Source organism: Perissodus microlepis, chromosome 8 (genome assembly GCF_051167445.1).
Source record: "Perissodus microlepis isolate ML-2025 ecotype Zambia chromosome 8, ASM5116744v1, whole genome shotgun sequence".
Taxonomy (NCBI): domain Eukaryota; kingdom Metazoa; phylum Chordata; class Actinopteri; order Cichliformes; family Cichlidae; genus Perissodus; species Perissodus microlepis.
In genome coordinates this window covers 3257034-3282982 of record NC_140468.1, presented here as the reverse complement: position 1 = coordinate 3282982, position 25949 = coordinate 3257034, and the positions used below count along the sequence as shown (strand labels likewise).

Genomic DNA, 25949 nt, shown 5'->3' with positions numbered 1-25949 from the left:
CCTCCCTCCCTGCTGTGTGCAGCATCAGGTCCACCTTAGAGATCCATCTGGAGGTGAAAGACCTTCCACCCCTGCCGGAGCTCGAGTCTTTACCAGAGGAGATCAGGCTGGGACAGAGCGCTGATGTGTGGAGGGCAGCTGTGGAGTTTAAAAGGAGATAGAGAGCAGAAATGTTTCTAGAGTTGGCTGCCACTTATTATTCATTCCACATTATTGGATACGTTGTTATTAAATGTGCCTTTATACGATGTAAATATTGTAAATAATTACAGTTGTTAAATTTCTATTACTTAATTGTGCCACGTGCAATTAGGGAACAAGTTGATGAATAAATGAAGGACCTAATACAGATGAGGTATTTCCCAGCATTTTCACAATCTTTATTTTAAACTTTCATCACATGCAGAGTGATTAGAAGCCATGACAATCACTCACACACACAGTATGAAGCATCAGGCGGAAAACCAGTAAATCAAAGATAATAAAGAAATGTTAGCATGGGAACATGCTCACTTAATTTTAAAGATATTGCACACTTTTATTTCTTCTATTTTCCTTGAATGCAAAGAATGATAGATTTGGAGATTTAGTGCCAAATAAAATAGATTGGGAAAAAAATGGTCTGAGTCTTTTAGTATGAAGTGATAAATTCTCTTGGTGTGAACACTGCACATTCTTGCTCTAACTGTACAGCTATTGAATTTTATATACAAATTATAGACACATTTTAGCTCAACTTGAATGTCTGGCTTCTTTCTCACGCTCTTATTATGTAAACCAGACTGCTGAGGGTAACCTGTTATATTAGCCATCATAACCACAAGTACCTAGAAGGTAAATTTATAGTTAATATTTAATAATTGCTTATTAGTTGTTGAAGACTTTGTGCCTGGTCTCTTGCCTTTCCTGTCAGCAATACAAACAAAGTTAGTAGCATGTAATGAATATAAAGAATGAAGCCTTTATTCTGGAGCTGTATTAAAGGAAAACTTTATGTAATGCTAAATTAAGTTGGGTCAGCTCACTCTCAAAGCGTATAACGGTGCTATGTGCGGATTATTTTATAATAATTTAGAGAAAATCTTGTTTTTTCCTTCATGTCTCCTTTTTTGCAATGTCAACCTAACCGTGGTTTGAGACGCGCCCCCCCTCCAAGCCCCCTGAAATATGCGCAGCATACAGACGCCTCTGAACTACCAATCAGGTGCAAGAATGAGGAAGCTTTAGTTTGGTTTCCGCCAATCAGAAACGTCGAAGGGAGGCGACTATCAGTGTTGCCACAGCGATGATGTTAAAGCGTTATATTTGTGCTGTGAGTCAACGGACTACTTTCACTGGTTATCAGAGGATTGTGTTGGGGATTAACTATCAGTGAGGCGTCCTCAGGCTCTCCAGCTATGGTGCCATCCAGCTTTTAAAGTAAGTACTTGACGCTGACGTTATTGCTTTTACGACGGGCGTTTTTGGCAGGTTGATGGGACAACATTAAAGGAGTGAACAGTTAGCTCTGACCAGACTTCAGTTAAATAACAGCCGTTTTTATTTCTCTCCAGCTGAGCTACATCAGAGCTTTACAGATTTGATTTGCAAATCAGAAGCAGTGAATTGATAGATTATTGTGTTTTAATGCTTTTAAAGGGTAAAACAGACAAACACACCGATTTTCACAGGTTTAGCCAACGGGGAGACCAAGCTTACGCAGCTGTAATAACTGCGTTAGCTTAGTGTAACTAACGTTAGCGTGCTGGGGGTTTGTTTTGCTTCAGTTTCTCGTTTGTAACGACCAATAGAGACTTCTGTGGTTGAGAATAGACGTTTGGCTAATGTAGTTAACAAAGGTACACCTGCCGGAGTGTCGGGAGCGAGCATGTTGTAGGAGAGCTGCTCGGAAAGGTAAACATTCACGGTAGCTTCATGCCTCAAACATGCCTTATTTATGGCTAAGTGGGCCGAACCAATCTAAATAAATAAAAGGTTAAAAAAGAATTCACGGTACCGATACTGTCGCGTTATTTATAGCACGACGTTTTAATTGGAGGTATTTAAAACTAACGTGACTGGTGTTATTCTTCATTTGTTGGGGGGCATTGCAGCTGACGTCAGGTGAAGAGTCTCAGGTGAGCACCTGTGGCAGGAAGCACAGGTTGATTGGAGGTGTAATTAAAGGTTTGGGAGCATCACAGAAGATTTTCAGATTCCAAAGTTTGGGAATATTTTTCAGAAAAATTAAGATAACTGCGCGACTTTGTTGTGGAAGGTGTTTCGGTATTTTGACCTTCCTTCAGTCCAGTGGTTCTCAAACAGTGCAGGTGGGGAGCATTTATCATAAAATGTCATAAAATGACTTAAGTAAAGTCATTTTGTTTGTTTGTTGGATTCTTTTTTTTAACTGCTGAGTTATTCATCCACGAAGCAGGTAGATACGGTTGCTTTAAAGCAATTACTGAAAGAGAAGAGTTGTGATAAACTCCATCCCACTCATTTCTTAATATTTTGCTCCAATGACTCAGAATGTCTTGCCATTTTTAAAGTAGTCTTGAACAATCGTTCTCCAGGCTTTCTGAAGGTCGTTCAAATTGTTTCTTTGGGAGTGCATTTCAGCCAGTGGACTGTCAAAATTGATAGAATTATGCAGTAGCTTCTGGAAAAAGCCTGATTGGCAGTTGCTTCATTTTGCAGTAAAAGCATATCAGACTCAGAATCACAATCGGAGAGACTTTATTTATCCCCAAGGGATATGGAAAGAAAAACACACACTGTCATGGCTCAGTCTCCACAGAGCCTGGACATCAGCATTACTGAAGCATTGTCAGATCATTTTGACAGAGAAAGAAAAAGCAGCGAACATCCACAGAAGAGCTTTGAATGTCTTTAAGAAACCCAGAGAACTATTCCTGAAGATGCTTGGAAAAGAGTTAAGGCTGTGCTGAACAATACAGGCAGTCTTACCAAATATTAACTGTGCAAACTGTTTGGTTTTTTTTGCCTTTTATCATTGAGTTAATTACACCTCTAAATCATTCCCCTTTTTTTAGTGTAATGATGCAAACTCAACTAATTAATGGCTCTCTGGGAAAAACTTTGCCCACCCTTGATTAAGAGCCTGAGATATCTAAGTGCTTGTTCAATATTATTTAGCAATATGAGTCTATTTTTCTGTATTCAATCTGCTCAAATGTAAAGCTGTCAGTTGTTAGGATTATGGAAAGAAGCAATAATAGTATTTTACTTCTTTGTGATCCAGACAACTTGTGAAGAGCGGTAAGCGCTTTTCTCCTGTGTAGTAATCCTGGAGTAGGAGTGCATTTTAATTATAAAATTCACGTTATCAATGCAATATTACCACTATGCAGCTGTCTGTCAGGATCATTCGTTAGTTTTCACATCTCTCTCTGATTTTGAGCTGGTGTAAAAGTAGTGCGTGGTGGTGTTGTTGTTGGTTACCACGGGAAACAAAGCGGCCAGAGGAAAAAATGGCTGTTATTTCCTCTATTGTTGTGGTTTCACACATTGAATCCTCAGGGAAATGGCATTTGTGGCCGACCGTGTCGATTCAACTCTGTTCCAGGTTTTTAAAGGATGCATACAACACGCAGCCCTTCGTCCATCCCATCAGGTGTCTCAGGAGACGCCCTGGATCTCAGCTTGTCAGGCTCCCAGCTGTCTATGTCCAAAAGGCCCAGCAGTGCGTCGCCGGGGAAATACTTCTCTCGCTCTGTTTCGGTCTCTGTGGCGGGCGATAGCAGAGGCAAACGCAACACTTTAGTGAGTCACAGATAATTAAATCAGAATGTAGAAATGCTTGTTTCTGAATTCTTCACATAATGTCTGGAATGCTCTTTATTCTGCAGAGCGACACCAGCTTTGGCAGCTCGCGATCCATCAAGAACTTGAGGCGGTCCAACAGCACCACGCAGGTCAACCAGCAGGCCAACATCAGGTACAAACATAGAATCTGGGCACTGTACAATGAAGCACGTTCAACATAGCCAAGATGTCTTTTACTTGCACTTCTGCTGACATCAGCAATCAGGCTAAGCAGTCACGTGATTATGATTATTAATGTCATAAATCAACCCAGCTTTTATCAATCTATCTGTGAGCGCGTTCACATGAAAGGGACGATGTTGGCAGCATCTTAACTGGCAACAGAGCGACTGATTTTAACAAATGAAGATAAACTATTGGAAAAATATGTGGAGGTTAAACACAATACAGACTGAAAGTAACACAACTGCTGCAGGTAAAGCAGCAGGAATGTGAGTGTGTGCAAGAGGGAAAGTATAGTAAGTGCTGCTTGAATGTGTGTGGGCTTTACACAAAGAGCTGCTATCCTAATAAAATTCAGTCTATTTAAAGCCAGGAAGAAAAGCTGAATTTGTAAATTAACAAATTTAATTATTGGTATCACAGCTCCATCATTAAGATAAAGGCAGTTGCGTACTCTCTTAAATTCTTTTTTAGATGTGCACACAGTCTTAGATTGTATTCTTTCATCTGCAGTGACAGTGATGTTGAACAGTCTGTGGGTGAAGAATAAATACAAAAACAGAATTCAAATAGAGACTTAGCCTACATACATGATTAACAAGTACTTTAGTTACTTTTACTTATCTGGTATTCTATATTGAAGGATGGAGAAAATAAAATTGTTTGTAGCAGCAGAAAAAAGCAAAGCTGCACCAAAGAACGCAGAGAAAGGAAAAGACGTCTGAGGGACCTTCCAGGAGTGGTGATGCTGTTTTCTGGAGAACTGATTATGATTTGATGTTTGATGATTTCTTATCTCAGTAATACTGTGAACCAGAGCAATGCACCCCAGTAAGAAGTGCGTTAAACCTGGAGTTATCTGGATAAGCTCCTGCTCCTTATTACAAACCTCTGTTGGTAATAGCACACTGTGACTGTCCGACATTTGCAGCCCTGAATTTCTATTTCCTTATCTCTGACATTGACAATCTGCAGTTTATACAGAACACTTTGTACTGAGACACATACTCTGCTAATCAGCCTGGGAAAACCTGCTTTTGGGCTCTGTTAGATCATCAAGCATCATTCCACTAACGCACAAGATCTGAAATCTGAAGGTCATGTTTGTAGTCAAAAAGAATGCGTACATCTTAGATAATGTGCAGGCTTGAAGCCGTGTGTGTCTCTTTCACCTTTCCTCTTTAAACCAAAGTGTCTCTCTTCAGCGAGCAACAGCTGGCAGCCCTGAAGCTCCAGCAGCTCGGACAATGGGAATTTTGGCGCGCCGGCTCTTGCATGATAAAGAGCGGAGGGGTGGCGGGTGGCTGTTGCTGGGGGTTGCAGTGTGCATAGACTCGCTTTGTCCCTCATTAGAGGGGGAGGGCTGGTACCTCTGGGGTCAGGTTACCCCCTTCCACAAGGACACAGTGAAGGGAGAAGAAGTGTGTGTGCATGCTGTGGTTGCATTGTGTGGCAGCTGCCGCCCTCCCCTTCCTGCCTCTGAGGATGCAAAGCTGAGGAGCTTTAAATGTAAAGACATACTAAGCACTCCCCTCACCCTCCAAAAGTCTCCAGAGTCCTTTTCGGGCTGTCATTGGGTCACTCGCCAGCCCTCTCCCTCTCGGCTGCTTCCTCCTCCTAAAGCAAAAAGTAAAGGAATGTGCAGCCTGAATAGTGTTGTCAGATTTCTTTTCATTGGGCCAGCTGGCTTCAGCCCCCTCCCTCACAGACACACACGCTCATTTATACACTTACACAGACGGAAACACCAGCAGAGGCCGGGCCAGACAGGAGGTCACCCTACATCTGTGCCTCACGACGGACAGCTTGGTGCATAAAGCTATTTGAAGGCTGCATGATGAGCCGTGGGATCAGCATATGCATGCGTTTACATGGGATCCATAACCCAGCCCATACTCCCCCCAGCAGACGGTCATTTGCTGCATATTGAATTCCAGCGCTTGGGGCTACAAGAGTAAGGATGAGACACGTTTCTGCAGCTGTCATTACAACATTTATCACAGAAGCTCCCGCTAAAAGCCACAGCTCAAGTTTCTGCTTTGTGTCACTGCTAAGCCCCCGTGCTGCACCCAGATAGTGCTTTCAGCCACATTTAATGATGTTTTCAAGAATTTTTTGGCTTACGGGTAACATTTGAGTCTTTTAAAAATAGCAAAAAAAGCAAAATCAAGTAAAGCTGCAGGTAGTAGAACCAGAACCGCAGTTCAGTTCACAATTCTTGACCACTCTTTAAACATTACAGCTCTCAACCGACTAGCATTCTTAACCAGGTATTAATAGCCTGATATCATTATTTTGGGAAGTTGAGTCTACGAGTGTACGTTCGTGCCAGATTTAACCGATTTTGCTCTAATTTGCACATTATGGCACACCCGTAGCTACATTACTATGTTTTTTTATTTTGTCCAAACAGAAATAAAAAGAAAATCGTGGTAACAGTAGCAGTAATGCGTCATGTTGCAATGATAAAGTAATGTGAGCACTACTTCATAACACTCTGTTCTCTGTGGTATCCTTCCATGCAGATGTTCTTTCTGATATCATCTGTCTGTGTTCGTGGTCTAACTCCTGCCTGGTTTGTTTTCCTCAGTGAGGACCAGAGGGAGGACTACTTGGCCCTGTTTGACAGCAGCTCCGATGGACGCAAGAAGTTGGCGAGCCTGAGCAAGACCTCGCCAGACAGAACCACATGGAACATCCTGGTATTTACCTTCGATCTTATTCCCACTCTGTCGTCATATTTACACCTTTCATAGAGGAATTATTTACCGCGGCTCGCTGCAGGTTTCTCTTCTGCAAAAGTTTTATTTTGTCAAGTTTTCTGCTATAACTCCACAACGGCCGGCAGGGATTCTTCTCTGAAGCATTCAAACATTTCTCGTCTGGAAATGTTTGAATGCTGAAGACGTGATGAACACAAAGAGTGCCGATAAAAAGCTGATGAATGAGACGAAGCACTGAGGCACACTGTAAGGACAAGATCAAAGGCTGGAGACACTTGAATCTTGAAAAATGGTTGAAACAGTACGGCTTTACAAGCAGATACATTTCAGTTATTTGGCAGCTGAAGTAACCAGTAACAATGTTTAACAAACTCTTTGCGTCTTTCCAATAATACACACTTTCTAGATTGTCGTGTTTTGCAGTATTTCAGGGTGTAATGACTGTTTGTTTTCCACCGTTAAGGACGACCAGCCGAGAGCTTTCCTCCCGCACTCGAGCTCCCGCAGCACCGGCAGCGTGGACTCTCCCACCAGCCTGAAGAAACGAGAGCCTGGCATCGCTCTGGCTGCCAGCTTCACTGCCAACAACAGGTGGGCCTCGTCTCCCACACACACACACACACACACACACACACACACACACACACACAGTCCAGGTGTCTCCTTGCATTGCTGAATTCTCAATGTTTAGCCGCTTCTCGTATTTCATACCTGTTGATCACAGCAGCTGATATTTCCTCAGAAAATTCCACCCACACAGAATATTTCTTCCATGAAATATGTCAGAAAAAAAATCCTGCGTGGGCTGAGATTGTAATTGGATAAGAATATGTCTTAGTTATTTTAATGCCTGCGGGAGGATGAAGTGGGGAAAGATGAGCTGATGAGAGTCTGATTGTCCTGTTTTGTTATTTTTGCACAGGAGCAACAAGGGAGCTGTGGGTAACTCCGTCACCACCATCTTACACAATAACTACTCGGAGAAGCCGCTCACACCTAAGAGCTCCAACCAGAAACCTTCTTTCAAGTATGTCCTGAAATCAAAGAGCTGCTCCCTCACACAGCTTCAGTGACAAGTCGTCGATTATCTTCACATTTACAGTCCGTTTTGCGTCTCGATTAAATTGTTGGGCAGTTTTTATGTTTTTTATTTTCCGTTTTTCTTTCAGTAACATCCTGAAAGCCACAGCGAACGACGAGGTGTCGCTGGAGAGCGGCTCCCTCACTAAGTCCCAGAAAAATTTCTCCACCACCTCCCCCGCCTCCAACAACAAATCCCCAGTGTCAGCTCAGCGCGGCAGCCCTGTCCTGCTACGGAGGAGGGAGGTGACAGAGGAGGAGGCTGAAAGGTCAGACCCACATGACAGTGTTTCCACTGTGTGCGTGTGAGCTGCTCTGTTGTTTTCAGTCTGGGCGACCTGAAAGTATTGGTAAGACTGAAGTTTGTCCAAAAAACCACAAGCACTTCTCTTGTGTATCTGCAGGTTTATTCAGCAGGTGAATCATGCGGCGGTCACTATTCAGCGCTGGTACAGACACCATGCCAAGAGGCGACACGCTAACCAGGCAGTGCTCAAACGCATCCTTGACAGTAAAAGAAAGGTATCTATGTGCCCCTGCAGGCTGTCTCACAGCTCCCCTTTTATTCGGCGTAATATTAACTGGGTTTGTCTTTCTCCTTGTTTTGCGGCTGCGCTGAAACAATCTGCATCTCTCCTGTCGAAGGAGTGGGAGGAGAGAACAGAGGAGGAGAGGCGCCTGGAGCAGCAGCAGAAGAAGGACGAAGACAGGAAACGGATTCGTGAGGAGAAGGCTCGTCTTGCCCGCCTCGCTGCCATCCAGGTGCTCACCTCTGATTACACAGCATGTGGTTCCATAAAGCTATGAGACTGAAGCAGAACAGCCTCAGATAGCTTTAATCTTGGATGTTATATTTTATAATGCAATTGTGAAACATGTTTTGTTGGACCTTCGTAGTAAAGATTTTCATTTAAAAACTGCAATAGCAACCACAGACTGTATGTCAAAGATGGATGTCGCCACTGTGAGGTCACCCATTGGTTTAGGACTCAACATTAGTGCTTTTGCTGTAAAGTTGGACATTTTAAAATTGGAGTCTGTGGACTGAGTTGTTTTTATAGCCAGCCTCAATTATTGGATTTTTGGCACTAACTTCATTTTTTCCGGCCTGCTGTTTGCTGTTGGGTGTTATGCAACTGTGTAAAACTAAGAGCACCGTGTCTATATATGAAAGGAGGCTTTGTGGATCCAAGTCTACTTTGTAAAGACATTGATTGTCACTTTGTGTCTGAGTGCTGCACAGTTTTATCATCAGCATTACGTTAATCTCCCCCTGCTGGTCTGTTACAGGAGCTGCAGCAGAAAAGAGCTCACAAGGCTGCAGCAGACACACAGCACGCAGCAGAGGCGGAGCCTGAAAACCTGAGGCAGACCGCCGTGGTAGGCCGAAAGAAACTGCCCAAGATTTCCCCGACCAACAAAAGTCCAGCCTCACCAAGCAACAACAGCCCGATGTCGCCCACAGATGTTAAGACGAAGAACACAGGTCCACATTGTTTCACTTTACAGTGGAATATTTCTTATATAGTGCTTTTCTACTAACATGTCTCATTAATACACACGTTCATAAAAGGCCTTTTTCCTGCATCTGAGTGCTTTCTATCAAACATATCACACTCAGTATCTTTCAGTATCACGGTTCTCGAGCAGCAGGGGTTGAACCGCCATCTTTCCAATTAGTAGATGCCCTCCTCCACCTGCTGAATCCCACATAATCACTGTTAATGTGTTTGCAGCTCATTTTAGGACACAATGTCTCATTATTTTTCATTAACAAATATTATAGGAAGTAATTTATATTCAGTGGAAAATCCAATGTAGTCTTTAAAAATATACAGCGTATAAGAGCCCTGGTTGTTGTTATTCAGCACTATAATGCAAATATTACAGCTACCTACAGTCCTGTCTGATTGCCAGGAGAGTGTTATGAGTAAGCATGAATAAATTAGCAGTAATATGTTTATTGATTTATTGTTTGTTTCCACAGACTCTAATCTGAATGTTGTGGCTGACTTGGGTGATCTGACCTTCAGAGCCATTTCCCCAGCTTTGTCCAATCACAGAGGCTCTCAGTGCTCTCAGGTACCTGCTTAGCTCTCCAGGTAATCGATTCTTTGTCTTCCTTGTATTGATATGTTAAATAAATATTTTTGGGTTTGCAGGAGGACAGAGCAGAGGAAGACAATTCCCAGGAGCCACATCAGACAAGTGAGAGGAAGCCGATCCGTAAGGAGAAAGCTCGCCTGATCCGCCCCACTGCTTCCAAAACAAACACGCCTGATGTACGTGCTTTGTGGTAATCCCTACTTGAGTGTTTAAGTGATGTTTTAAATGAAAATACTATTTGTATAGTCGTGATGTAAAAGTCTCCCTCTGTTTAAAAGTTCTCCTTTGTCTCCCTCTGGTGGTGTGACACAGGGACTGCAGCACATAAAAGTGCAGCAGGCCGCAGAGACGCAGCACACTCTGGAGGCGGAGTTGGAAAATTCGAGGCAGACTGGTGTGGGAGGACGTAAAAAAACGCCCAAGATTTCCCTGACCAACAAAAGTCCAGCTTCACCGAGCAACAACAACAACCCGATGTCGCCCACAGATGTTAAAACGAAGAACACAGGTCTGTGATGTGTGTCTCGGTCCCAAAAGACTTTATTAAAGACTGAAACGAAATTGAACTACGTTGCATTTAACATAAATAGTGTCTTTGTTTCCACAGACTCTAATTTAAATGTTGTGGCTGACTTGGGTGAGCTCAGCTTCAGAGCTGTTTCCCCAGCTCTGTCCAATCGCAGAGGTTCTCAGTGTTCCCAGGTAAAAATGAAAATTTCCAATATTCCTTGTTTTACCATGCATTTTCTGTTGCTAATTCTTCCATCTGATCATTTTTAAACACATTTGCTCTCTTTGTGCTCCAGGAGATCCTGCAGAGGTCGGTGAGCGTGGAGGACCAGAGGCAGGGAGCCTCGTCCAGCAGGGCTCAGTCTAAAACCACCCTCAATGAGCTGCTGGACACCCTAAAGCTGTTGGAGGAGGAGCCGGAGAGGCTGTCAGAGCCGAAGTGCTACCGCAAAGAGAAATACGCCTGGATCGATGAGGTCAGCGCGTTACGTTGCACTAATTTTTATGGTTTTTCTTGTAAGAAATATTGTGAACTAACAATGACGCTGTGGCTGTAATTAAAGGACGGGGACTCCAACTCTTTGACCACTGATAACCTGGAGCGTCACGGCCAGCTGAGCCACCACCCTGCGCTGCCAGATGGGGGCGCCCTGCTCTCTGAGGCCAAGCTGCAGAGTATCATGAGCTTCCTGGATGAGATGGAGAAGTCAGAGCAGGAGAGGCCACGCTCTGTCACCTCAGGATCACACCGAGAGGTCAGAGTTTATTGGCTAAAGCGCCACAATGTACTTCATTTAGCAAACTGACACAGATTTGAACGTTTCTGACCAGTTTGGGTTCTTAAAAGGTTTGATTTAGAATATTTAACAGAAGTCATGAACAAAACATGTATTATGTTTAAGTAAAGGAAACACAGTTAGGTATACTGGTTAAAAAATGACCATAAATCTCTGTGGGCTGAGAATAAACAGACCGTGACTGTGTGCAGGTGTTTTTCCATATAATTGCTGAGGACCATCCAGTTAAGCCAGCCCATTTATGGATAGATGTTCTGTGAGTCTGTGCCTGGTTGTGTTATCTAAAACTGAAAGGTGACATGTTGGCTTTGCTGTGCTTTCAGGCTGTTTTGTCTGAGGAGGAGCTGGCCGGTGTTGAGCAGGCGTCGGCCACTGCTGCCGAACTCACCGGCTCCATGATGAGGATCAAACTGGAGCTGGAGGAAAAGAAACGCACCGTCAACATGCTGCAGACCGCTCTGGTAGGAGAGATTAACACTTGTCGCTGTTTTTACCTGCTTTAGATGGTCGCGCTTACAGCTCGTGTCATGTCTGTCAGGCCCAGCAGAGGGAGCTGACGATAAGACACGTGAAGGAGACGGAGAGGGAGCTGAGCAGGAACTTCCAGCTCCAGAAGGAACAATATGAATCCACCATCCAGAGACACCTCACCTTCATCGATCAGGTATGCACTCGTTTCATCTTTGTTATTAATTTATGTGGTTCGTCTTCATATTTGCAGCTATAAAATAAATTGTTTCCATATCTGTTCCATTTTATTGGTTTCTACTCGAATATTTTCAAACCTTGTTTGTGTAATCGGGCCAATAAAGGTTGATGTTGGTCCAGACAATGATGAAGCAATACAGCACACATGCAAAGAGTTGGTAAACAAGATGGGCTTGTCTCGACGGTCTTCGATGTTTTCCTGTTGAGTGTTTCAGTGTTTTTTTAAACATCACATCTGAAAAATGTTTGATGTTTCTTCAGCTCATCAATGATAAAAAGGCTCTGAGCGAGCGCTGTGAAGGAGTGGTGGGAGAACTGAAGCAGGTGGACCAGAAGTACACCAAGAAGATCGCACAGATGCAGGAGCAGCATGAAATGGTAAGAGAGGTCCCGAGCACTTCTGCAGATATCTCCTGCCTCTGCTTTGCCTCCTGCGTGACTATGTCGTGCTTTCTTGCAGTGCTGCTTTTGTTTAATTTTCTCTTTTCTCTCTATTTCCCCTCCTTCTTCTTCTTTACTGTCTTTCTTTCTTGTCTGTACACGTGTTTTGTTTCCTGCTTTTAGGTGTGGCAAATTCTCGGTCCCTTGTGCGAGGTAACTTTTCTTCCCCTCTTCTAACTTAGTCATCTTTGGAACAGTCATTTCCTTCATTCTTCCATCATTTGTCATTTCATTTTTCCACACACTGTTTCTCTTGGCCAGTCTGTTTGCATGTGAGTCTCTTTCATTTATCTCTACATTCAGATGAAAAAGCTTACACTTCTTTATGTTATTAAAGTTTTTCTTTGCCAAAGATTTTAACCCTACTTTTCCTTTTATTACCTTTCACCATCGCTGTCCCAGTGTCAAAGTCACCTAAGAGCACCCTACTTTGTTTAGAAAGACAGATACTGTGGTGCTTGTGTATTAAAGATCTTCATCATTTTGGTGGCGCTCAACTTTGATACCATAATTTTACCCTCTCCCCTTCCCGACTCCCTCGCTCAACAGGAGATCAAGAAGTTAAAAGACCTGATGAGTGCCACGGAGAAGATCCGACGGGAGAAATGGATCGATGAGAAAACCAAGAAGATCAAAGAGATCACAGTCAAAGGTAGCGCAGACAGAGCCTGGAAATCTGAGCTTACAGCAGCTTTACCAAAGCGCTGCTTAAACACACAAGGGAAAGAGGAAGAATGCCACCCTGCTCCAGGAAGACGTTTTGTTTTTATCAACACTTTTGTTCACTTTATATCAAGAAAATAAATATTTCTGATTCCACGCTCTCAGATTCACATATCGCCTTTTACTCATTCAGATTTCATATGAGATCTGAAACACAGTTTCCTGACAAAGGTATCAGACGGTGTCATGGAATTTATTTCCATTTAGTCCGTTTTATTTATATAGCACCAAATCACAACAACAGTCGCCTCAAAGCTCTTAATAATTAAGGTAATTATTAAGAGAAACCACAACCATCAGATGACCCTTACATGACCAAGCACTTTGGCAACAGTGGGAAGGAAAAAATCCCTTTTCAACTTACCGGTTGAGGCTGACAGGAGGAAGACAAGACGAACAACATGTGTGGATATATATTCATATATGTAAAAGCTCTGTTTTGGTTTAGTCTTAACAGGCCTTCAGCTTTTCTTCTGTGCTGATAAAGTCTCAGACTTTTCACGTCCCTGAACTTTGCAGGTTAATGTTGCTACGCACTTCAGAGATTCCGCCTGCTTAGCACCTGTTATATCACAAGTGCACAACATGACAGCTAAAACATAAGCAAACAGTGTAATGAAAGCAGCACTTCGATAAATAATCTCAATGCAAATGAATGCAATCAGTCTATTATGCTGTTTAACAAGATACCAACAGAGGGCGCTCCACTTATATAAGCGCATCCACTTCTTTCTTTTGAACTTGAAGGCCACAGTCAGCCTCAAAACTGGTAGAAACTATTTGAGTTCATTCATGTTCTGGTTTTGATTTGAGTCTGGGAATATAATTATTTTATTTAGAGAGGTGTGGTAAATATTAGCTTGTAATGCCTTGCATCTATATTTGTAATATAACACAGTCTTTTTCACTGTTGAGCTCTGCAGTGGTTCATGTCAGACAATTAGCTTTATGGAGACTAATTAAAAAGGTAATACTGATTTAATTAGATCGTTTAATGTCAAGGAACCTCAGAGTGCACGAAAGTGGACTTACAGTTGACCAAAAAAACGTCTTCTAGTAAGGATGTCTTGCTCTTTGCCAGTAGTCTCACACAGCCTCTGGTAAAATTATCTGCTGTCTGCTGCAAAATGAACAACAGTTTCCAAAAGCTGACCGTGCTGTTCCACTGCTCTGTCTGCTGTGGGCCGCTTCCATGAAACGTCACAGGCTGTTGTCAGCCAGAGCCGATGAGGAGTTTGTGGCAGGCCCGAGGATGTAGAACTGTATTTCAGAGGCATTTCTCTCCTGTGTTTGCTTCTACTTCACTAACACGTTCGGGTTTTTGATTAAAGAAGTGAATATTAAAAGTTTGTCCTGTGAGCTTTAAACATCGTGCAGACCCTGTCCATCTAAAGCTCGAACATTTTTTTCTTCCTCCTCTCCTCCTCTCAGGCCTCGAGCCCGAGATCCAGAAGCTGATCTCTAAACACAAACAGGAGCTGAAGAAGCTGCGGACGCTCCACGAGGCGGAGCTGCTGCAGGCGGACGACCGGGCCGCCCAGCGCTACGTCCGGCAGTGCGAGGACCTCCGTCAGCAGCTGGAGAAGGAGAAGGAGGAGCAGTGCCAGAGAGAGCGGGAGCTAGCCAAACAGAGGTGGGCATGTCACAGTATACTCTGTCTACCTGCCCAAGGCTCTCTATGCTCAAAGAGATGCAACAGAAACAGCTAACATCAGCATTAAACTGTCTTGGAATCAGTTTTCAAGACTGCATGAATTTCCAGCACACAATGTTTTATAAACTTTTAGATCAGGCATTTATGGGGGTGACACTCAGTGTGACATTCAAACCTTGGATTAGAGAAGATCTGAGGCAAAAAAACCATCCAAAATGCCCTTTTCTTGTGCTTGTGCTACAATCAGCTGACTAACACGTGTTCTATATTTGGATACATTTGACCCCATTTTGGTTTTAAAATAAGGTAAAACCTTCTTTAGTTGCAGTCCTCGTGATTTCCTTTTGGTGAAAGGACAAAACCTCTTTCATGGGCACCAGTGCTTTTATATGCAGGAAAGCCCTGCTAATGCAACGGCATCATTAAGGCATTAATACTTCCACTAATCCTTTCCTGTTTTTATAGTTTTAAATGGATTAATGAGATACATTAGCTAATCTAATGGTTGTAGCGCACACCAATAAAAACATCTCAATGCTGCAAAAAAGCCCTCAGTCAGCCCTTTGCTCATGCAGGGAGTCAGTGCTGGAAATCCTGAAGATGATGGAAAATGCAAACTTGGAACAATGGGCTTTCATTTGGTACAAAATTGAGACTTTTGTTTCCATTTTACATTAATTAAATCTTAAAATAAACTCAGACATTCAGATCAATGTGCTTACATAAAAAAGGTGAATTTTATTTACTTACGCAGGTTTAGTTTTAAATTTAAAGTGAGTCCAGCTGACGTGAAGATGACCTTCCATCATTAAAGTTTACTCTGCATGTTGCTGATGAATATTTTTAGAAGTGTTCACATGGCTCAGATGAGAGACAAAAAAAATATTCTGGCTTTTCATGTTACTCACATCATGGCACACACCAGTCCACGTTAGCAGCTGTTTCTTAATTAGACGCCTGCTTGTTTTACAGGCTTTTGTGCAGATTTAGTCATCGTCTGTGTTTGTGTGTCTGTCTCTCAGATATGAGAAGCATCTTCAGGAGGAGGAGGTGTCTCTGCAGCAGCAGCGCAGGCGTCTCTACAAGGAGGTCGCTGATGAGAAAGAGAGGCTGGCCCAGCTGGCTGCAAGGTAAGGTCAAAGGTCAGGTTTATCTGCACGAGCTATTTTAATGGATCTTTACAGGATCCTTTCCCATATAACGCATCCTTAATGAGTCAACAGTTTTTTGGCATATGGGATGAGTGTTGATGTTTCTGTCCATCTCCAAAGCACTGGTTTGTGTTTGTGTCACAGGCAGCGCGCTGAGCTGGAGGATCTGCGGCGGCAGTTGGAGGAGAACAGCTCTCTGGCTGGACGAGCCCTCAAAGAAGAGCTGGACAAGACCAGGGAGGAGCAGGAGAGGAGACATCAGGTGAGGACTGTGAACACTGCAGAGCCGCGTCAAGAGCCTGAAATAAGTCTGCGTTCTATCAGCATCACGAGCATCCATCTGAAAGTCTCACGCTGAGTGTTGTTTGTGCGTTTAGGTGGAAATGAAGGCGTTACAGGAGCGTCTGGACATCGAAAAGCAGACGTGGGAAGAAAACTACAAGAAGAAAGAGGTTTGTGCAGCCTTGTCCTGTAGCTGCTCTCATTCGCTTCTTCTTTTCTTCAGATTGAAGTGTGGCTGCTGTATACTCTGTCAGTGGGAAGTGTTTGACTAACTGACATGTAGATATCTAGGTTACCTTCTCTTGCTTGTTTGCCTGGGATTATTATCCCTTCCCTTTCCTTTTTCCAGTTTGTGTATCAGTTTCAGATAAAAATGTTGAAATGTGCGTGACTCATGTGAGAAAAGCGGAGCTTGTTTTTTTTTCCTTTTTATGTCACAACACAGGAATGTGGCAGGTTTCCAGCTGACCTCTACCCTCCAGCTTTCTTCTCAAATCAAACTGTGGATTTGTAGCAAAACACGAAACTGTTTCTCAGAGAAAGTGGAAACACTGACAGTGGAAAAAGAATTAAAAAGGGCGCGATGACAGATGAGGCTGAACTGACAGTGTTAGAATTCAGTACCATGTGTGTAGACTAACAGCATGCGTGTTTCTGTGTGTCCACAGGAAGCGTGGCTGCTGACCCGTGAGCGCGAGCTAAAAGAAGAACTGCGAAGAGAACGTGACAAAGAGATAGAGCTCGCCATCTGGACGCTGGAGGAGGAGACCAGCAAGGACAAAGAGGAGTGTGAGAGGGCAGCGGAAAACAGGTGTGTGTGTGTGTGTGTGCCTAATTTAGACAGTGTGACATTATTAGACATTAAATACGATACAAAAAAATATAGCAACCAATCGTGTTGTTGCCCAGTAAAGATTCACTACAGTTTCTGCTGTTGGTGGCAGATTTATCTGTGTTTTTTATCATAGATGTAAGATGTAAAGATGAAGGGTCATCGTTTAGTGAAATAAAAGTAAAAGTACCCTTTTACCTAAATTTGGATCCAAGGCCCATTTAGTAGCTGTGACTCCTTCTGTGTCAACATCATTTGTAATGTGGATGTGCTTTAATAGTACAGCATTGGGCATTTTTTTAGTTTGTTTTTAACAACTATATTAAACCTCACATTTGTGTTCTGCATTCCTTTTACAGGCTAAAGCGCGTGAGGGAAAAGTACGAGACCGAGCTGAGGGAGCTGGAGCGCTCTGAGAGGACGGCGGTGGCGAAGCAGCAGGACCTGAGGAAGCAGCAAATGGAGACGGAGGGAGAGCTGATCAGACTGCAGGCCGCACTTAGACAGAAAGAACAGGAAACTGAAGAGATCACGCAGGTGAGGAGCATCATTCAGAGAGAGAAACTAAAATTGCAGCTTAGAAGTGATTTGAGATTATTTGCCGTGTTATACATTTACTAGCCAGTGGAAAGTAGACACAGAAATAGAAAATATGTTTAGACAGATCCAGTAGAATTCCTCCAACTTCCCTCATCAGGCCAGGGACAAGTTGGCGGAGGAGCGCCGCAACCTGGCGGAGGTGATAAGGCAGGAGTTTGCCGACCGCTTGGTGATGACGGAGGAGGAGAATCACAGGTTGAAGGTGGAGGTGTCAGAAGTCCGAGCGAGGATGCGGCTGGAGGTGGAGAGGGTCACACGGGAGAAAGAGGAAGAACTGGCAGAAGTCCACCAACGGTAAGCTGGAAGGGACAAAATGATTTAAGTAAAATGGTAAATTTTAAAAGTGAATTGTATTATTTTTCAGTTTTAAACCCCTAAAAACACAATTAAGCTTCAAATATCAGGTCTAATTCTTTACTAACACAACCTTTAACTAGTATGGACCATTGTTGAAACTGGGAACTAATGAGAAACAACAAATATTACATCCTTTGGATTTACTGGGAAAATCCAACCTGATTCCTGAGTGCGCGTAATAAAAATCTCAGACAAGTTTGAATCTCAGTGAGCTCAAACTCAAGGTTAGGGTCAGAGGTCAGGTTTCCTGAAAATCTTGTGAATGTGATAAGTGGAGAACGAGGTGACAAAGGGTTTGATACCATAGTTGTACCTACTAGGACAGCGGTCCCCAGCCCCCGGGCCCGGTCCGTGAGTCGTTTGGTACCGGGCCGCGAGAGTTGAGGCTCGGGTGTGAAATTTATGGTTTTCAGGGTTTTTATCGTTAAGAGAGGAGGACGTTACTCTCAGTGTTGTTGGCGCATTTCAGGAGGACGCTGCTAATAAAGTTACACAATTATACAGTGAATTTGCGTTTATTATTATATTTACAACATACCACAGTTTTTGTCTTGGTCGTATCATTTTATTTTGTTGTATTTATCCACGACACCTTAAATGCCGGTCTGTGAAAATATTGTCTGACGTTAAACCGATCTGTGGTGCAAAAAAGGTTGGAGACCGCTGTACTAGGAGGCTGAGCGGTACCACTGGTCACCACCTGTAATTTTTAAATGATCTGTTCAGACATTAGCTTTATGTGTGTAACCATTTTGAAGCCAAAGCTGTGAGTGAGTCACCATCTCCAGCTGTCTGCCTGTGGATTTAGGTCAGCAGCAGTGTCCAAACATTCAGTAGGTCTTGTCAGAGGCCTGCTGGCTGCTTACAGATTCACCCTGTTGAAGGTGCAAAGAGGAATGTTGGCACGCGGCTTGAAAGTGAAGCTCAGACTTAATAAAAGGTGGAACCTTAAGCAGCTCCACTGAATGTCTGCCAGTTTGTAAGAGATGCGAAACACGAGAAGGACAGAGGGTTGGAGCAATTCTGAAGGTGACCTGATTAACGTGAACGCGACGTTCAGTGCGGCTCTGAAACGTTTGTCTCCTGAGCAGAAGGCCGGCTCTGTGACACTGAATCTGATTAATAAACATTCAGGTACTGTGGCAATTTTCCAGATGTTCAACCTGGCTGCAGCACTGGTGACATCCAACACTGGTGCAGGATGGCTTCAGTCGGCGTTTCAAGTCATTAAAGTAACAAGATGATTCAAGTCAAGGGATTCCTGGGAAACTGGAGCTGACTGGCTTACAAAGGCAGCACACACACGATTTCCTAAATTATCAGCATATTATTTAACAAGGCTCGCATTTCAGTTTATTCTTAATGTCAGGAAATGTCACAAGGAAGGCAAACATACTAAAGTGCAGCACCTCAGTTCATTCTCAATCTCAAAACAACGTTAAGCAGACTGTCTTCTCATTTCCTGTGCCTCACAAGACTTAAACAGAGTGTGGGTGGGGTTAAACAGAATAGGAAATGCTGTGTAAAGCCTGTGTACATACACTGGCCTCATTATTTGAAGCTTAGGCTGTGTTTAATATCAGCAAACTTCACTGTGACAGCATATATCAGACACACAGATTAGCCACTTAAACACATTCCCAAAGCACCTGGCAGTGTAGCTTTAGGAAAATATCCCTGATGTGTGACTGTGAGGGTCTGATACACAGTCAGGATCACTCTTTGATGCTTTTAATGATTTTTTTTAGTTTGAGGAACATATTAAGAGCTCTGCTTTCTTTTCTTTACTGAGGTTTAAATATGCAGACCAGATCGTGACACATGTAAACCAGGGGTGTCAAACATAAGGCCCGGGGGCCAGAATCATCCCAGCAAAGACCGGATGGCTTTGAAAAATGTGAAGTACCCCAAAGAAAATAAATATGAGACAAACAATTAAATTGGAGAAAAGCTCCAGCTTTTCACTGTTGGCTATAGAAGCTTCTGCTCGTTACAGTGTGTCCACAGTAAGAAAAAACAAAGATCAGTGAATTAATGGAAACTTTCTGTTTTCTAAGTACAGTCTGACACTGAGGCACCAGAACTGCTTCTGTAGTTCTTTCATTTACTACAGCAACGTTTCTTTATTATGTAGAAAAACTAAGAAATGCTGTTGAAATTACAGATTTCTGCTTTTATTTTTGTAATTAAAGTTTTTATTATTTTTGAACATTTAAACAAACATAACATAACAATACAAAACAACAAAAACCACACTCAGTGAGGGGAAAAAAGAGGGGGGGGGTAATTATAAATAAACTGTTGCACACACAAGTCCCTTAATTCTTATTCAGACTGTATCTCACATTGTCATCATGCTGTAGACCCATAAAAACAGAAGCTGTCCCATTGTTCTGTTAGAGTCTCTGTCTTGCTGCTCAGTCTTCCCAGCATTGTCTCGCATGCGGCATTTTCAGTCATTTTCTCCTTCCACACTTTCAGGGTTGGAGTCCGAGGTTCTTTCCAAAGTGTTAAAATAAGACGAACACAAGTCACAAGCCCAGTGTTTAACACTCTGAAGCCTGCTTTGTCTAACTGTGGCACCTCGCGTCTGTCCCCCAAAAGGCACAATCTCGGTGATCTAGGTCATTTAAATTTCACCCAGCTCTTCATATATTTTCAAACATTTTCCCATATTGGGGAGACCAGTGGACATTCCCATAAAGCACGTACTAGCGTACCTTTTCCTTCTTGGCACTTCCAACACAGGTCATCTTTACTAATTCCCATTTTATAAAGTCTCGTTGGTGTGTAATAGTACCTGTTGAGAATTTTATATTGGACACATTTACCTCTAGCTTCCCTAATGTAAAACCCATTTTCAGAGATGATTGAATCTCATGTTCCCTCGTCAAAGGAACAATCCAGATCTTTTTCCCAAATACTTTTAAGACTTTTACATGTGTTGTTTTTAACCCAGTGACATAAATTATACCATATTAATGCCTCTGTAAGTAAGAGTGGAAGTAGAAGGAAATTCTCTATGAGATTATCTCCTGAGACAACTTTATTTGATCTTTCAGTCTCTCATTTGTTAATATCACCAGAAATGGCCGGGTTCTTCCAAGTTAAACTTTAATGTCAGATCTTTAAAAGACATGAGTGTGTTATCTTCATATAAATCACTTATTAATCTTATGCCTTTTTTGTGCCACTGTGGCCAATAAATTCTTTTTGTTTACCTTTTCTATTTTTGGGTTGTGTCACAGGGGTGCATATTTTTGAAAGTATGGGGACAGATTGTTGCCACACCATTTTTGAAAACTTTAAAATAGGGTTATCTACTCTATTCCCTTTATTGTCCGGTTTTGAGCCAACACCTCAATGGGGGTAAATGGAAAGGCCGATTCGCCTTCCATTACGACCCAGTCCAGGTTTGAATTTGTTGCTGCCCGGTGTTTACACAGCTTGGACATTTCAAATGACATGCTATAATGTTTTATGTTGGGTAGGGACAGACCCCCTTCTTTTCTCAGTTGGTACAGTCTACCAAGATTGATCCGAGGTCCACCACCATCCCAAAGGAAGTGTTTTATCATATTATCATATCCTAAGAAAATTTGTGATGAAATACAAATTGGTGTCATTCCAATGAAATAATTAATCAGAAGAGCTACTGCCATCGTTATTGTATTTACTTTGCCCCATAATGTCAAGTGCAGCGTGCCCCACTTCTCCAGATTAGTTTTAATCCTAGTAAGTAGTTTTCCTACATTATCAGTCATAATCTCATCAATATTCGGATTAAGTGTTATTCCTAAATATTCCATCCATTTTGTAACAAATTAAAATTGAAAGCTGATAATGATTTTTTTTTTCTTTTTTTAAGATATTTCAGCTAAACGTGTAGTGTGTGTGTGTGTGTGTGTGTGTGTGTGTGTGTGTGTGTGTGTGTGTGTGTGTGTGTGTGTGTGTGTGTGTGTGTGGCACTAACTCTATCAGCAGAATGTGAAGAAACAGCTCCTGTGACTTTATACCCACAATTTTGTGTTTGTGTTGAAGAGGTATCAGCAGGAGCTGAACTATCGTTGGGGCTGTACATTTGTGTAATCACACTTCATACCACAAGATGGTGCAGCGAGTCGTTTAACCTTTGATCATTAAAAACACATCTGTATTTACAGCCCGCAGAGAAGGAAAGCCTCTTCAAATGGGGGCCAAAAAGAAATTAAAAACCCTTCAACACCCCCGCCACTCTTGCGCATATTTACAAAAAGCATTTTTTACCAGTTTAACATGTTTCAGCTCCCATTGTTGGGAAGTGAAATGAGCAAATCCAAACCTACGACCCAGCAATGTTTTATTAACGTCCTCTCGTCTGTGCGTTACCAGAGTGAAATCGGCCATCTTGAAGAAGGAAGAAACCGTCAACAATCTTCGGAAGCAGCACGAGGTAGGACGGGACGTGCAGTCTGCCTGTCGGGGCGTGAATGATATGAAAGCACAGTGATCAGGAATGACTGACAGACGTGTCTAAACAATGCTCTCTCCTCTGATAGGCCGCCCTGAAGAGGGCGGATCACCTGGAGGCCCTGTGGGAACAGCAGAGGAAGCAGCTGCTGGAGAAGTGACTGACAGGATGTCCAGTTTCATCTCTCTGTGGACCTTTTCATCAGCGTGCCCGTCCCCGACACGCCGGGGTCCAACCATTGCGATGCTGCTTTTTCTTTTGTTTGTTTGTTTTTCCTGCAGCGAGACAGGACCTGTGGACCCTTTGAAAGTTGAACAAGTTTCAGAATTTTGCCCTACCTCACTTTAAAAATACAAAAATTGGTAAAAGCACTGCATACCCCCCCTCGCTCCGTTCCCCCGACAGTCACAAAGGAGCATGTTGTGTTTGAACGTCCTCATTTAAATGCCACAGACCAGGTGAACTTCCTGTTCCTTCTTTTTATTTTTTTTTTTTTTTTTTTGGTGAATGTTCCTCCTCTTTCCTCTTCCTGTCTGGGGAGCAGAAATGTTCCCCACAGATGTGCTTCACCGAACAGTTCCAGATGTTTCTCAGACCAGCCCAGGCCTGCACCGGTGTGAAGTGGGACACAGTGGGGGTTGTTCTTCTTTCGTCTGGAGGGCCGCTCACAACCAAGGCCTGAGATCAGCCATGAGCATGAGAGCTGACGCAGAGCTTCTGCCTTTTTTTCTGTTGAGTCATGCATTTTTGTCCCAGCGTCCCCTCAAGGCCAGCGCTAATTACAGGACCCATACCTCCCCCCACTTCTCACTGCAGCCCAGCTCTGAGCAGTTTGTTTTTAATGGGTCTTCGACCAAACTTTAGACCTAACGAAGCGATTTGATGAAATTTACTAAGACAGATTTCAGACGTTAGATAGAGAGTGTGTAGGATGTTGTTAGAAAGAGCGATGAGACGTGTAGGCAACTTAAAGGAAACTGAGCTGAGGAGAGCTTGTGGTCAGATGATTGCAGAGTGGCTTCTGAATGTAGGGAAGAGAAAAAAGAGAGAAGAGGGACTGAGGTAGATGTTGGGTGAAGCAAAGGAGGAAAGTGCATAGAAAATGTTTATAGGGTTAGGAAAGCAGAGCTGGGACCGAGCAGGGTGGTTAGGTGGATTTAAGGGGGCACAAATCATGTGACCAGAGCTTCAAAGGCGGCGCTGTGACAGACCATGACTCAAACATGCGTAATATGTGCAAAAAAAAGTCACAGAAAGTCATTGGGGGGAGGGGATCTATCGGTTCGTAGACTGAGTAGGGGAGGGGTGTTGCAGAGAGAAACTCTAAACATGGAAGTAAGGCCTGTTATTTAGGTACAGCATGATGTGACTGCAAAAGCCCCGGCAGTCTCAAAATTAGACCCCAGATGAGAAAATATTTATTCTTTCATCTTGCTTTATTTATTTTAGGACTCGTACACGACCTTTGTGGTGTAATATGTCCACAGAAAGGTCAAGGTTGTGAAGGAAGCTTTTCTCAAACCTTCTCAAGACGAAATTGTATTTTATTCCTTCTGTGAGGAACATTTACACGGTTACTAAGTGTGACAGTGAGACCTTAACCGGTCCATTTTTAGTCGATCTAAATACAGTATGTCGGGTTTTTTCTGACCTCCAAGTCGTCCAAGCCACAATGTGTGAAACGTAATCCACCGGGACCCTGCTGGTTTAAAGTCGGTTTAGTTTGGCCACATAGTTAACCATTAAACCTGAATCAATGTTAACCCTCTCTGCTTAGCACAGATAATAATAATAAAAAAAATCCCACATGGGTGGCTGATGTGTCACACGCTCCCCGAGTTTCACTGTGAGTCAGCGTGGAGGCCTCGAAGCTGATCCCGCCACTGCGGCCGTCGGCAGAGCAGGCGGGGGGCAGCTGGGCTCGGACACGACAGGGGCGGCGATGTGAGTTGGCATTCCTCACGCATGCCCGTCCTACAAGTGCCAGTGAGCCTTTCTTTTGTGTGTTTGCATGTGTGTGTGTGTGTGTGTGTGTTTGTGTGCTTCCTCTCCTCCCCATTGTGACCTGAATTGACCCCCACACACACACATTCACTGCAACATTATACGAAGCATTCCAGCTCTCTCCTGCTCAGCATTACGACATCTATAGCTCTTGAATGCACTAGTTTATTTTGTTTTAGTCTGTTTTTTATGATTATTCATTGTGATTCTTTGAAAAACTGTGAAGAGAATAAAAGGCAAAGAATGTTTGGAAAACACGCCGTGTTCCTCGTTTCTTCTCGCTGTAGGAAAAAAGACAAATGTTTACTTGTTTCTGTCCTCCGCCCTCCCGTCGTTCCTCGCTCTCCATAACTCATGAGTAGGAGACGAAGAAGCCTTCAGTCTCAGACACGATGGAGTCCACATAATGAGGTTAAATTGCTGTCGGTTTGGAGCCTGAAATGATTTATTGACGCTTTCTAAACGTTTAATTACAGAATTTAATTCTTGAAATATCTGTAGACCAGTATTCCAGCTGTTACCACCCCTCCCATTCCCTCTCGTTAAAAACCAACTGGGAGATTTTTCAGTCGTTTCAGCTGGAACAATGCATGCACTGCTCCAACCAGCTCAACTCAAACTGTGAGAAGCATGTTGACTGTTGTTTCTCACTTAGCTTGGCTTAATTTTAGTTACATAAAAATGTAACTAAGATTAAATTTTGACAAAAATAAAAATAGTTGTTGTAGTTTAAACTGAGGAGTTTACTGAAACTGGGAGTCAAGTGTTTGGATTGTAACGCTTGCTCTATACTTCTTATATTCTGACCCTGATACCAATAATAATAATAATAATAATCTAACACCAGAGCTGTCATTTTAAGTATAAAGGAGAAAAAAAATCAAGTGTAAGGAAACATTTTTAACAGAAACTAAACGGGAACAAACAAAATTACTCAGGGAAGTATTCTGCAACACAAAGCATTATGTAACTCAAGTGTGAACACTTTAAAACCTTATTGTTACAGTTTTCTTTCAGTGCCACATCTCTTACACTTATAATGTTTCTGCTTTAAAACCGCTGAAGCAATTTTAGCCCCTGCGTCATGTCAAATAGACCGAGGCTATCGGTCATCGGTCAGGAATGCCCATTATCTGCCCAGAAGTGTCTGCAGCTGTGATATCGAATCAAACAAGGACGTATGTGCAAGTGACTGAACTGATACGGCCAGCTCTCACCCTCCCACACTCTGAGGCAACACTAAAGAAGGTCTTGGCGTTTTCAGATGCCCATTTGATAAAGTTTTGTTCTTCCGCTGGTTTAAGCCAATCCAGTCCAGGCCCTTTGCAGTCCCATTACAGCCGACGTCCTGCGGATTTATGCTGGCTGAGATTCTGTTAACGTGTGTAGAGAAATATTCCCACTATTTCATTAGTACAGTTATGCAATAACTAATAACAATTAATCCTCTCAGAAAATAAGTGTGTGTCAGGTGATGATGGTCAGCAGACCACAGCGGCTGTGCTGCCAGAGGCCTGACTGAAATGACGTGTAGTAAAGTG

The 25949-nt window shown here is 42.9% G+C and overlaps 2 protein-coding genes across 4 annotated transcripts in view; both read left to right on the top strand.

Moving 5' to 3' along the window:
- Positions 1–868, top strand: part of rnf213b (ring finger protein 213b) — a 34580-nt gene extending 33712 nt beyond the window's left edge. The window contains exon 65 of the mRNA XM_084936991.1: positions 23–868. Coding sequence (XP_084793117.1) covers positions 23–161 — 139 coding nt within the window. The 3' untranslated portion in view covers positions 162–868. The remainder of the gene's footprint in view (positions 1–22) is intronic.
- Positions 869–1281: 413 nt separating this feature from the next.
- cep131 (centrosomal protein 131) lies at positions 1282–24663 on the top strand. 3 transcript variants are annotated; one of them, XM_084936998.1, is made up of 30 exons: positions 1283–1419; positions 3569–3765; positions 3852–3940; positions 6581–6692; positions 7177–7304; positions 7636–7740; positions 7883–8062; positions 8198–8315; positions 8439–8555; positions 9084–9279; positions 9781–9875; positions 9956–10075; positions 10212–10407; positions 10507–10601; positions 10706–10885; positions 10973–11164; positions 11530–11667; positions 11745–11870; positions 12176–12292; positions 12479–12508; positions 12905–13007; positions 14510–14711; positions 15755–15862; positions 16028–16145; positions 16261–16335; positions 16834–16976; positions 17357–17534; positions 17695–17891; positions 22326–22386; positions 22493–24663. In XM_084936998.1, exons 2-30 carry the CDS (start codon positions 3580–3582, stop codon positions 22562–22564), a joined length of 3777 nt encoding a protein of 1258 aa, XP_084793124.1. In that variant the 5' UTR covers positions 1283–1419; positions 3569–3579; the 3' UTR covers positions 22565–24663. The 3 variants fall into 3 exon arrangements, with proteins under 3 accessions (XP_084793126.1, XP_084793124.1, XP_084793125.1); XM_084936999.1 differs by lacking the exon at positions 1283–1419 and adding an exon at positions 2192–2309; XM_084937000.1 differs by lacking the exon at positions 12479–12508 and having other exon boundaries at positions 1282–1419.
- The last annotated feature ends 1286 nt before the right edge of the window (positions 24664–25949 follow it).

Coding starts and splice junctions, on each gene's coding strand:
- cep131 (XM_084936998.1), top strand. CDS start 3,580: ATGCATACAACACGCAGCCCTTCGTCCATCCCATCAGGTGTCTCAGGA. Junction 7,741..7,882: donor AACCAGAAACCTTCTTTCAA/GTATGTCCTGAA, acceptor TTTTTCTTTCAG/TAACATCCTGAAAGCCACAG. Junction 8,063..8,197: donor ACAGAGGAGGAGGCTGAAAG/GTCAGACCCACA, acceptor GTGTATCTGCAG/GTTTATTCAGCAGGTGAATC.